Genomic DNA, 12,847 nt, shown 5'->3' on the forward strand with positions numbered 1-12,847 from the left:
GGATTTAAAAAAAAAAAAAAAAAAAGATTCTTAAGACAATCAAATATTAACAGTCTCAAATTTTCAAATTTGGTTAGAGCAGAATGACATAGCATTTTATTTACAAAATGAGTTTACAAAAGAAGAACACCCCTTCTGTAGGTCAGGATCAGAACTTTGATTCTGACTCTTATTTGTGTTCAGGTGTTTTCACGTTGCTTCACCTTTACAGCGCCCAGCTGGAACTGAGGCACTGATGCAGCCGTGGCTTCATGCCACAGTGAAATCCAGTTTTATAAGCAGAACCTGCTAGCAGTTATAGAAAATAAATACTTTTCTGGCACTTGGTCAGAGCAGGTGCAGAAAGTATACATTCTACTACAGCTCTTCTAAAGTCTAGGTTTCAGGGGGATGATCTACTGAGATTTTGTAAAATAACTGGGAACAGCAGAGAAAGCCAAACAAAAGCCTTAAGTGGAGGTCAGCAATTTGGAGAGACTTCACATTTGTAGGATTTTTGTCCTCTGAAGTTCGTCTTGTGGGTTGATAAGTACTTATTGCACAGGACTTTTTTGACATCTCCTCACTACTGAGAGTCTCTTTTGCACTGGAGCCAAGGCTCTTATTCATATTCTGCCAAACGTGTAGCACAGGAGTTGACAAGCTGTGCTTACACAGAAGGTAGATAAGAATAAATTAAATTAGATCATTGGCTTCGTAGCAGATGGCGGGTTAATCCAGTTTACAAAGCGAGTTCTGAAAAAAATGCTTATATATTTGTGAATATTTACTCAAGTATGCCATAGAATTGCGGGGACTGAGATAATTTATCTGGAAGTGTCGGTTTCTTTTTTTTAAATGTTAAACAAAATAAGCAATCCGGCCATTTACTTCAGAGGTAAAGACCCAAGCTTTGGTTCCGAACAGGGCCCGACTGGTTTCACTTACAGCACTAATGTGAAGCAACCAAAAACCTGCCTCTGGATAGGGAAAATCCCTTAGGCAGCATGAAGTCACGCTAGCTTTTCATGTCATTGTTCCATGAAGGAAATTTATGGGAAGGTAGAGGAAGAGGCCTTTAATTTATATTCTTCTGCAAAAGATCTGTTTTATACCTAATAATTATTTTTTACCTAAGAAGCATAATAAATTAGCCAAGCTCTGTACTACGAGTAGAATCTTCAGTATTCGAGAAGGAGGTCATTTAAAGTTACCCTGAGCAGCTCCACTGTGCAGCCTGGCAAGGGCGATGTGACTGAGGAAGAAGCTTAATCCTGTGGCATCCTCCAGTCTCTTTAGCTCCACTGACTACATCTTTAGCATCTGCAATAAGATCCATAATGTATCTTGTTAAAAAAAAAACAACCTCTATGTCCACTTTTGTGTTACAATTTTATCTGAAACTTTGAATTAAACAGGGCTACCTAATAAAATATAAATGAAATATAAGTATGGTGGCATCCATCGTATAAGCTCTATCTCCAAACATTATGTAAAGAAAGTCAAATTTTGCCCTCAGATATTTTTGCCTGCCTCCAGATCACCTCAGTGAAAGCAACGTACAACTCTGCTCGTGGCAGAATGCAACTCATAAATAACACAGAGCAAAGTAATAATGTAATGATAGAAAGGGGAATATACTGGAGGTTCAAGCAAGCCAAGAAAGAATATCTTTTCAGATGAGCTTTGCAGTAGGATGGAAGAACCAAGGAAACAGAGAAATCAAGTTGGAAGTTCAAGAATGCCAGGTAAAGAAGCGCGGTTGCTACCAGCAGGGAGAATATTGGCACTCAGTTTTTCGTCGAGAGGTTCAGGTAGGCCCGGATGAGGGGATGTTATGGGCCGATGCTCCTGGTGACTCACCGCAGCCCCTCCTAGCTTAAAGTATGAATTTTGCAATTGTGAAGCATACTGATGCTGCTAACAAGCTGTTTAATCTCCGCTTGCCTGGTAGTCCTTGGTTTTTGCTTGAAGCTGTAGCAGTTCACCAATGACCTTACACACCCTACCAGTAGCTGAGGTATTTTAGGTGCTGCAAAATACAGGGTATCTGATTGCAGGATTTTTCTGGAATGCCAGGTAGGCAGAGCCAGAATAGCTTTTGCTTTTTCTGTAATACCAGTGTAGTCATCAAACCTCAAAAGCTGTTTTTTGTGTTCTGTGGGAACTTGAGCTACATCCAGTAATGCATCTTTAGTCATAATGGTGGGGTTTGGTACTGTTAGTCAATGGCCAGCCCTCAAAAGTACTGCAGTCAAGGTCTTTTTGTGTAAACATCAGTCTGGAAGGCTGAACTTTGAGGAAAGGGCAGAGACCTTCATCAGAATGTGAATATCCCTCCTTTTTACCCAGCCCAGTCCTAAGTTGGACAGCGTGAGGGTGTCATCTTCTACTTGGTCTGTGGAGTAGGGCCTTATATCTGGGCACTACACATGGGAAATACAGCTGAGAATCTTACAAATGGATTTATGCTGTGGGAAAAGACACTGTGGCCCACTGTTGAATTCCACAGCATTTTCTGTGCCGCTTTGTGTAAAAGGGGAAAAGCAAAAGCCGGAAATCCACTAGAAAAATCAAAGAGAGAGTGACTCAAAAGAGAAGTTCTTTTGAGCTTTTTAATGAAATTCAGTACATGCCTACTTATTTCTAAAGAGATTTGAGAGAGAGAGATTTGAAAGTTTTATTTAATCTTATTTGGTGAAATATCTGTATACTTAAAACATGATGTACATATGTTGTAGGAAACACAAGCTTTGTAGGAATTATGTATACTCTAGGTAAAAGAAAAGTATCACAGAAAATGAAGAGGCAAGGTAAGACTCGGTGTCTGCTAAATAAACATTTATTATTCCCTGTAGTTAACTTCTGAAAAAGGTATCTCTAAGAATTAATGGCTTTACTGGTGTATGTGGTCTGGTTATTACCAGAGCGATACCTGGATCTGAAGGTAATTTCTCAAGAGCTATAGCTAATGTAATGAAAATCGGATTGATTTTAAGATTGCAAGATGACCAGGTTTCTACAGTGATAGAAGTCATTCAGTTTAAGTCAAGCAGACCTTATTTTCATAGCGATGTGCTTTGTTGTTCAAACACTCGGTCTTGCACATTGTTTAACGTAAAGCTGGTCTACCAGTATCCCGTGTCATCTCCCACAGACTGGAAGTCCAAGGCTGGCAGAGACCATCATCTCTACAATGCAGTTGGTGTTTCTCAGGGAGGAAACTGACTGCCAAACATACATAATAATAGTTTTTGCTAGCTTGCCAAGCTTTGGCACGAATTATAAAAACAGCAGCGCTTCCCCAGCCTGAAGGAAGACAAAGCAAGAAAACTATATGAATTGGTGCGAATGGATGACAAAGTGCTTAGTGTATGTAATCTGGAAAAGACATATAGTAAGGAAAAAGGTGCATTACATATTCAGTCTTTGCTTTGTGACGTACCCTCTGCAGCACATGCAAATGCTGTCTTAGGAAATGATTAATAGCAACAATGGAAATAGTGTAAGAAAGCAACTAGATTATATTCATGATTCTGTAACCACTAAAAGTTTATTGATGTGTGCAGTTATGTTTTGCATCTAGTGTTGATCTGTTTCAAGTGCTGATATAATTATTTGCATTAGTATAAATGAAATGTACATTCATTAGTTATCAATCCCACTGAAGTTTGTTCCTTTTTGTTGTTATTAACTCCTTAAATCATAATAATGTCCAGAAGCTCAAGCCAGGAGCAAGAGCCGCCTGCTCTAGAGAAGTCAAGGCGTGTTGATTTTTGTTGTACCTTCTGTACGTAGAAGTAATCTGTCCTGCGTTAATAAGCTCAAAGATCAGAGCTTAGGTCTGTGTGATCTGACTGCAAGATCCTTTTCAAAGTATTAGCATGGTCCCTTGATGATTTCAAGTCCATGGAATATGAAGCAATCCAGGCAAGCCTCTGGCTTGAGATCTCACCACTAACACTGGAGTAAGCTTCTAGTATCTCTTCTGGGGAGTGCGAATTTACTGTCCAGTGGTGCGTCTCCAGAGCCCAGATCTGATGGTGAAGCAGTGGTTTGAGAATTCAGTAAATTTGGCTCACTTCTCCTGGAGCCAATATTAAAAATATAAGTGTGTTTCAAATACTGTCACTTCACTAATTTGACAGAAATGCTCTCATTTGCTTGGTTTGGATCATGTATCTGTGGCTGGGTGATCAAGGAGTGCACAGATCTGGAATTAATGATTGTAGTTTGGCAGCTTTGCATTCCTGTGGTAGTTTTGGCAAGCCCTTGCAGGAGCCCATTGAAGGCATGGGGTTTTGCTTTATAATTTAACTTTTCAGCATGCAAGGGAGGCTTGTGAGCAAACACATAGAAAATAGATAATGGACTCTAGGTTTCCTGTTTGTATTTGAGATTTTTTTTTTCCTTAAAGTACGTGCAAGTGCAAAAGAAAACAATGTACTTGCTAAGTGCAAGACCCATTCTAGATCACACTTACTTCTCCTGAGAGTCTCTGAGGTTCCTACACGATTCAGGAAGAGCAAATATATTGCCTCTTAGGCTCCCACTGTGGGCAGATCCTACTCAGTGCAAATTGCTGCATGTAGCTAAAGGGCCTGCTACTCGGGTTTTGCTCTTTATGTGACAATTTCAGCTTCTCTGTGGGGGGTATCCTCAATCCATATTTTAGTGGGTCATCAGTTCTCCCTGCTGAGTTACTTCAACACTAAGGTGACCTCTTCCTTGGAAGAATTTGCCCTCCTCAGTAAGACCTAGGTAATTGTCTAGAATGACTGCAGTACTATTGTATTATGCTTAAAATAAGATCCTCTGTTGTTGTCTTTCTCCTACCATCTTTCGATGCCTCAGATCAGAAACAACGGAAAGGAAAGCAGAAAAAGTGAATGGCTGTGCAGGCAAAGTGGAGTAGGCAGCCCCCATGTGTGGTAATAAGGATAGTTTGTAACTTCCTAAAACGATTAATTTAGTAGATTTTCCAGTGCGTACATGAATAACAACTATATTTCTGTTAATATGTGTTGTATTTTAGATCTAGAGCCATTTTTTTATCTGCAGTGTAATTCTAGAGTAAATCTACGGAGTCAGTGTTTTTACTAATGTTTAACCTAAGTGAAAAGACTTGGGAATGCGGGGGGCACAGTTTCACTTAGAACTGGGTTGGAAAGGTGAGAAGTTTTACTTGGTGGCAGCGCTTTAGTCAATAAACTGAGCTCTTTGACAGTTGAAAGCTGAGGGACAACATTGATGTAGCATTAGAATCTGTCACACATTGTTAAATTCATTCAGCTGTTATCCTTTTAATTGCAAGTATTTCCATTAATTGCTGTAGAAATTCATCACCCTGACCTGGCTGAGCTCCAAAAGAAAGTGTGGAAACTAATTAAACATTGAGTTTTACGGTAAAATAGTAAATTGCTCATTAGACCCCTTGAAATTCTGATTTATTACCAGCAGAACGAAGTAATACTTGATTTTGCAGAAACTGGGTCATAGCATTCTTTCTTAGTCTGACTGAAGGTGCTATAGCTTAGACATCCATTAATTGGTCTTCACTTTTTTGCAGCAGTACACTTGTTTGGTTTAACCTGGCAACTACAGCCTGTTGAAGGGCAGCTATATGAAAATGGAGTTAGCAAAGGAAATAAAGGAACAGAATCCATGGATAGTACTTACTCACCAATCGGAGGAAAAGTTTCTGATAAAGCGGAAAAAAAAGGTATGTGTGAATGAGAAGACAGATTACGAATATTTAAACATTACGACTGTTCAGATTCTGTATTTGCTACAGTTTGACAGTATTTTGAGTTCAGGTTCTATCTTCTCTAGTATAATTTTAAAACAGGTATCAAAAGCCCATAACCAGATTGTTTCCTTTAGCAGAACTCTCACTGGAATTAGCAACCGAGCCAAGCCATTAGGAAGGTAATGTTCAATAGCCCTTCTTTTGTGAGAGAAGAGAGATTAGAGCATTTGGCTTCTGTCTTAAGACAGGGGAAGTGAGACCGTATTCTCCTTATTCCCGTTTGCGCAAAGGGCTTGATGCTGTGCCTGTCTTGCAGACCAAAGTTAGTCTTAGGCAAATTGAAACCCTTTGTACTGACAGGTCAGAATATGCAGAAGGGTAGAAATCTTAATGCTTTTAAAGGCGTCCAGTTCTGGAAGGTGTAAGCTAAAATACAGCATCCTGTCACATCCTGGCTTAACTGGTCATAGTGAATCAGCTCGCAGGAATCTACTGAGGTTTCACAAAATGCCTGAGCCAGTCTGGCAGCTCCCTGCTGCCGGGGGGACTGTCCTGCTCTGCCCCAGCTCTCTCCCCGTGCCGTGCAGCTCCCTGTGTCCCCCTGCCCACTGCAGGGATTGTCTCATGCGTGACCAAGACGTGTCAGTTCACTATGGCAGCAGAAAATGGCTTCTTTAAAAAACGCGAATAGTCTTCTGCCGTGTAAGTGGCTGAACCGGCTCTTCTGAAGGGGCAGAGAAGTGCCAGAGCTGGCATAGGAAAGGAGGGGACTGTGCAGCCAGAGAGCAGGACTGCCTCCGAGATGCACAATTCCTTTCTCTCAAGTCCTGTCATTTAATGTTGTTAAATCACCTACTCCAGTGTGGCCCATGCTTCCCATTGACCACAATGATGATGCTTTCTGACTGTAAGAAGCAGATGGCCCTCCCATTTCTTTTTATGATACTCAGAAAAAGTGGATAAATCAGATTAGATCAGAGAACAGTGAATGGGAGTAGAATATGAACCCTAGAATGGGAGTAGAATATGAACCCTAGTCTTTCCAGTCGTTAGGAGGAAGGTAAAATTCTACTGAGAGCTCTGCAATGATAGGAGATTTCCAGAGCTTTCAAATTTTAGAGCAGAGCAGTGATCTGATTTTGTGTATGCCAGGTAAGATCTATGACTGTAAATATGAGACAAGGTGGGATGTTGTTGTACCAGTCCCTCCAGAAGGAAGATTACATCTCACATTAATAGTTTTACAAATCAATGTGGCACAACTGGATAGAGATCATATTAGATAAATGAGCAATAGAAATATATGTAAGGAGACGATGATGTTACCCATTATTTTGTCCCTTAGAATGGATCGGTAGTGAATTGCAGTAAATGTTTTATACACTTTTGTATTTTTGTCCTGGTGCACCATGGAAAATATCTCAAATAGTTCTTCTCAACTACATTAAATCACTTTGTCAATATATTACAGATTTAATAAAAGTTCTTCCAAAGCATTTGGCTTCCAAAGGAGGATGTGCAGGAAAAACATCAAAAATCAGATGCTAGAGAACAGAGAAAAAAATACGTGAGTCAATAGAGACTCAGTGTAGTAGGTAAAAAACCACCTGCCTTACCCCAGGCAATCCCAATGTCTTGTGTGGCTACACAATTCCCCCTCGACACTAAAGCATGGAGGGCTGTGGTAGCAGAGCCACTTCGCTGAGGGCTTATCCAGCAGTTTGAGAGGTCAGTCTTGAATATAGCTAGACTGTTGTCCCACTTGTCCCCTTTCACCTTTTGGGGGTAACCTGTAAGCCAGGGTGTATGCTAACAAGGAGTATACACTTGGGAAAACACAAGAAAAATCATGTGGACTTAGTACCCGGCATTTGTACATGCATAGTCTGGCTGTGGCTAATTTCTGCTGGTTTTATTTCTTTCCATCACTTTTGACATATATAAGTAATTTGATTCCCAGTGCTCATACCGAATTCTCCATGTAGATGTGCTGGGAAGGAAGATTTGGTAACAGGCAACTCCTTTCACTACAGCAGGATATCACAGAAAGTTGATACTTTGCCTGTAAACTTGAAGCCTCTGATGTAATTTCACAGGGATAAATAACTACTGTCAGATATTGTGACCTCCCATTTTCCCAACTCAATGCAGCAGCGCAGAATGCTTTGCCAGACTTTGAAAGCATATATTTTAACTAATCTTTTAATGAAAATCAAGTTTACAAACCAGCAAGTCAGATTTCTTTAAGAAGTCATTTTATAACACACTGACCCACGGCTATGAGTTAACATTTTAATATGTAGTAATGTGATTAAAAACTCAGACATCCTATTGATGCTGGTATTTACCAGGGGAGTACAGGGAGACTGATTGTTTCAGGATCAGTAATAATCAGCATATGGGTACTTTCTTGTGAAGATAATTGGCACCACACTGTGCAGAGTTTTACTTTCTTGAAGCGAAAAGAAACCTGTGATTAGGAATCTATCTTCTGTTTTAGACTTGCAAGGAAAGTGTGCTTAGAAAGAACAGGGAAGAATTAATACCAGCTGGCAAAATTGGGAGCTGTACAAGTATAATACAAATTATACTTTGTCATAAGAAAAATGTTGTTATGAGAAAGATGTTTTTAGACCAAGAACAGAACTTGTATTGCAGCAGTGTAATTTTAAAAGCTTATTTTGGACTTTTTCAAGAAAGAGCAAGGACGTATACGAGGATAGTCTGTGAACAGTGTATCTTTAGATACCTTTTTTGAACGGCCAAATACCTGCTTAGTTCAATTAAGCATAGAAACAGAGCTAAATTCTTTTTCTATAAAGAAAGCACAGTGGCTCAGTGAATATGAAAACATGCACTTCAGACATGGCTCTTACAGTAGCCTTTTCATGCTGTGTGGTTGTCTGGAAAAATAGTGTTTGAAAGAGAGAGATGCTGCAACTGCATACTTTCAGTATGCGTTCTCTCGGTGCGTTCTCAGCTGAATGGGTTTTGTTTGCATAGCTGATAGGTAAAGACCGTGGTTTACGCAGCAGCACTTCTACCTTTTTATATTCAGTAAAGCGTTCCAAGATTTCCAGGGCAAAAATGCGCTGTGACGCCTGTTGTCGTAAATATTGCATGTGAGTTTATTTGTGTTTTTCAACTAGTTGAATAAAAAATGCAATGGTTTCAGTGAAACGTCCTCCCTTTAGAGGTTGTTTTCAATATATTCCGATATATCTAAGGCATGTTTATACCTCGCGACCTATTATCTTCACCCACCGTGAATACGCAACTGATTGTTTTGTTTGTTTCTGGAAAATTAGTGTTTCAGAAGGGACGGGCCATAGACACAGGAGAAGTTGAGATTGGAGCACAAGTTATGCAGACGATCCCCCCTGGTTTATTCTGGCGCTTTCAGATTACTATACATCACCCCATGTACCTGAAATTTAACATTTCACTGGCGAAGGATTCTTTGCTGGGAATTTATGGCAGAAGAAACATTCCACCTACTCACACTCAGGTAATTAGCAATAATACTAATTCTATCATGCTTACATTTTCAAACAGCGGTGGATGCGAACGTTCACAATGCGCTTTCAAAGCAGGGAGGGAGGAAGGGACTGGCTGCAACCACAAAAAGCAGACTGTTTATCCCTTTCTCCTACTGAGGTCTAGCTATACCCTCAAGCCACGCTCTCTCAGAGGAAGGGACAGTGTCATGCCAGAAAGGTCAGCAGTTGTGACCACTGTGATGTGACTGTCCGGGAGGCTGGACAGGTACACGCTGTGCTGCTGTGCATCCCCAGCATCCTCTTTGCGGAGGCAGTAGGATGAAGTACCAGATCATTTGAAAATGCTTTAATCTTTTTACGACTTCATCAAAACAAATGGATGACATAGTCAGTATAAAGAGTTAATAGGAAAAAAAAAAGCTGTTTCTGGTTTCTAATATGAAGATTATTTTTGAGTGTTTACTCCTAGGGATCTTGCAGGAGAAAACCTAGCTAAGCAATAAGAATATGCAATATTGCTGGTCACATTCAACTTTTTTTTTTAGGCTTAATGTATGTGGCGTATGAAACTGTCATTTCTATGGATAATAGATTTTTCACGTTTCTTATAGCAGGATTACACTCCATAGAGTGTGATAAACTTATGTATGGAATCATGGGAAGATTGTTTAGAAGGGACCTCTGGAGATCATCTAGTCTAACCTCAAAAATTACTTACTAGAGTTTTGATTTTAGAAATAAGCACTTTTAGCTGTCATTGACTTTAATTGAAGCTGAGTCTTCAGCTGAGCTGAAGTTGAACTTTAATGAAAATCAGAATGCCTAGAAAAACCTAGAGAAATATATATATTTCTTGAACAGGGATTCATAGAAAGGTTTACATCTCTCATGCTCTGAGGTTAACTGGTCTTAAAGTTGTCAGCATCAACTTGGTTAGGTATTAAGAACTTCCATGTAAAAATAGGTACTTATTTGCATTAATAAAATTAGATACAAATAAAAAGTATATTTAGGTTTTGATATACAATATTGGTATTAAGGGACAAATTTTAAAATATGGTATAGAACAAAAGGTTCTTTAATCTGTTCTTGGCATTTGAGATGAATCACTGCATAACGTAGGCACTACAGCTTGGGAATTTTGGAATTATTCCCATTAAAGAGATGTAATTTTTGAAGTAAATCTGCTGTATTTAGTGCAGCAAGTCTGAATTTACCCTGCCATAGCAAACAGCAAGATTTGATGCCAGATTTCTGACCTAACATAATGCTTTTTATATGGAAACTGAAGCTAAATAGACTAGGTTATGCAACTGCTGTCCACATTGGTGAATATTTAATCAGTCAGGCAATTCCTCTTAAGATTTCAACTGTTTATTCCTGTTTGAATGAGACATGCAGAGTAGATTCATAAAAATTTGCTAGGTGGTTAATTTTTGCTCATTATTATTTCAGTTTGATTTTGTAAAACTGATGGATGGAAAGCAGTTAATTAAACAGGAACCAAAAAACTCAGAGGAGCCTCAGCAAGCTCCCAGGAATCTGATCTTAACTTCACTGCAAGAGACAGGTTTCATTGAGTATATGGATCAAGGAGCTTGGCATATGGCATTCTACAATGATGGAAAGAAAGTGGAGCAAGTGTTTGTACTAACTACAGCGATTGGTAAGAACAATTACGATAAAATTGTTATTCTGATTATTACATTGGAAAGCTGTATTTGAAAAGAAATTATTGACCTTGATTCTAGCTTCTCTTAAGTATTCTCTTAAATATGTTTTATTTCAGCTTAGTTTAATTAACCTCAGTGGAGCAACTTCATGTTTATGCCAATATTAGACAAACAGCAATATTTGTGTATTAAAGATGGATGTTATCAAATTAATTAAGCGTGAAGTTTTCATGTGTGTAAGCTATACAATAGCTTAAATGCTTGAGTAATTTCTGGTGTTATCTTGCTCAAAGTAAAAGAGATTATGTCTGCCCTCTATTTACATAGGAACCATAAATCCTACTAAAATTATCCAGGCTTTAAGTTCTTATTTCCTGTATTTTAGTCAGTTAGAAAATCTAAAAGGCAGCTTTTGTGGATTTGGTTGTGATTGTTGTTTGATGGATGGATGCTGTTGCTTTATACGTTTATTCGAATGCACCATTTTGTTTGGAACACAGAAGGCAAATATAGGAGACAGTGTCCTGGTGACATATCAAATCCCTGCTGCCTTTTTAATACATATAGGTGGACAAATGTTTGCAACTCTAGGGTTGTTAGTGAGCAGTGCTCACACGTAGGGTTTCTTTGGAATTTAAATTTAGGTAAAGTGTTGTATTTATGACGGTCTCGGTTTGCTGCAAGACTTTAACCACTATGCCCTTTAGTTAACCTGTTCTGCCATATGTTTAGCAAGATGTCTTTACTAGTAATGGACATGCCATCTGCTCTTTAGAACAATTGGATGCTATTTTTACTTGATGGTAAACACCTTGCAGAGCAGGACAGTATGATTCAAATACCAAGATTTGAAGGACTTGCAGGAAAATAATTTAGAAATTGAGATAGAATTGTAATGACTGTTTTTTGTTTAAAAGTTCATATGTGCTCTGTTCAGAAAAGTGAATCTTTTACAAGCAAGAAAAAATGCCATTATTCAATGCCATATGAGAAAATAATATTCAAGCAATTTATGAAGCATCTTCGCAGATGCTCTATGAAGAGCGTAAAACCTGGCCAAACTCCAGTCCAGATCAGAATCCAAATACCTGCCCCCTTGTTTATTTCTACTGTAAGACAGCAGTGTTTATACAGGAGGGTTTAACCAATATTTCATGGTTAAGTAACATACCCTCTCAAAAAAAAAAAAAAAAAAAAGATGAAACTGAATGCTGCGGTTTGGTTCTTGTTACATTTGGTGAAAAAGAAGTTGTCCATCCCTTCTCTGGCCAATAAGCAGAACAGACTCTGTCGTACAGAGGGGAGCAGTGAGAGCCACAGCAGGAATCCTTATACGCAATCTCAGAAATGGCTGCGAGAAGACATTTTGGGGAAAAAAAGGGTTCATGCTGCAAGAATCTACTGCTGATGCATTTGAAAATAGTGCTAGCTATTGTGTTTTCATAACCTGTGTATCTTCTTCTCATACTTTTCTTTGCATAATGGTTCTTGGTTGTTTCTTTGGGGGTTTCCACAAAAAAAATCCTTGAGCCATACTCCTTACCCCAGACTGGGCTGGAGTCATATTTGACATCTCTGCTGACAAAGGAATCAACCAGGACCACAGATTGAAACACTCAGAATAGAGCAAGAGCTTGGATCCATCTCTACTGTATGCTACTGTTGGCTGTGTGAAGCAGTCATGCCCTCCTCATGAGTGTCCGTTAGGTAGTATTTCAAGTTGCTCAATGTTAGTTATGTACAAAATTGATGTTGCTGACACTTCAGCTAAAGCTCTGATCAGACTTTCCCTTGAGGGAGGTAATTTGCATGCAAAATCTGGCACGCCTCAAGTACTTTCGTAGACTGAATAAAGGCCAGCCCGAACTGGACATTGCATCGAGGGGAAGTAACTTTTCAAACCATTAATTCTTCATTTCAGATCAACATAGGGATCATTTACCATG

General features: G+C 39.1%; 1 protein-coding gene across 2 annotated transcripts in view; it reads left to right on the forward strand.

Annotated features, from left to right (window-relative positions):
• Positions 1–12,847, forward strand: part of TENM1 (teneurin transmembrane protein 1) — a 254,601-nt gene that overhangs the window by 112,764 nt on the left and 128,990 nt on the right. For both annotated transcript variants that reach the window (XM_009275367.1, XM_019471028.1), the window contains exons 5-7: positions 5,549–5,701; positions 9,037–9,236; positions 10,684–10,894. In XM_009275367.1, coding sequence (XP_009273642.1) covers positions 5,549–5,701; positions 9,037–9,236; positions 10,684–10,894 — 564 coding nt within the window. The remainder of the gene's footprint in view (positions 1–5,548; positions 5,702–9,036; positions 9,237–10,683; positions 10,895–12,847) is intronic.

This window comes from Aptenodytes forsteri, unplaced genomic scaffold (genome assembly GCF_000699145.1).
Source record: "Aptenodytes forsteri isolate BGI_AS27 unplaced genomic scaffold, ASM69914v1 Scaffold143, whole genome shotgun sequence".
Classification (NCBI taxonomy): domain Eukaryota; kingdom Metazoa; phylum Chordata; class Aves; order Sphenisciformes; family Spheniscidae; genus Aptenodytes; species Aptenodytes forsteri.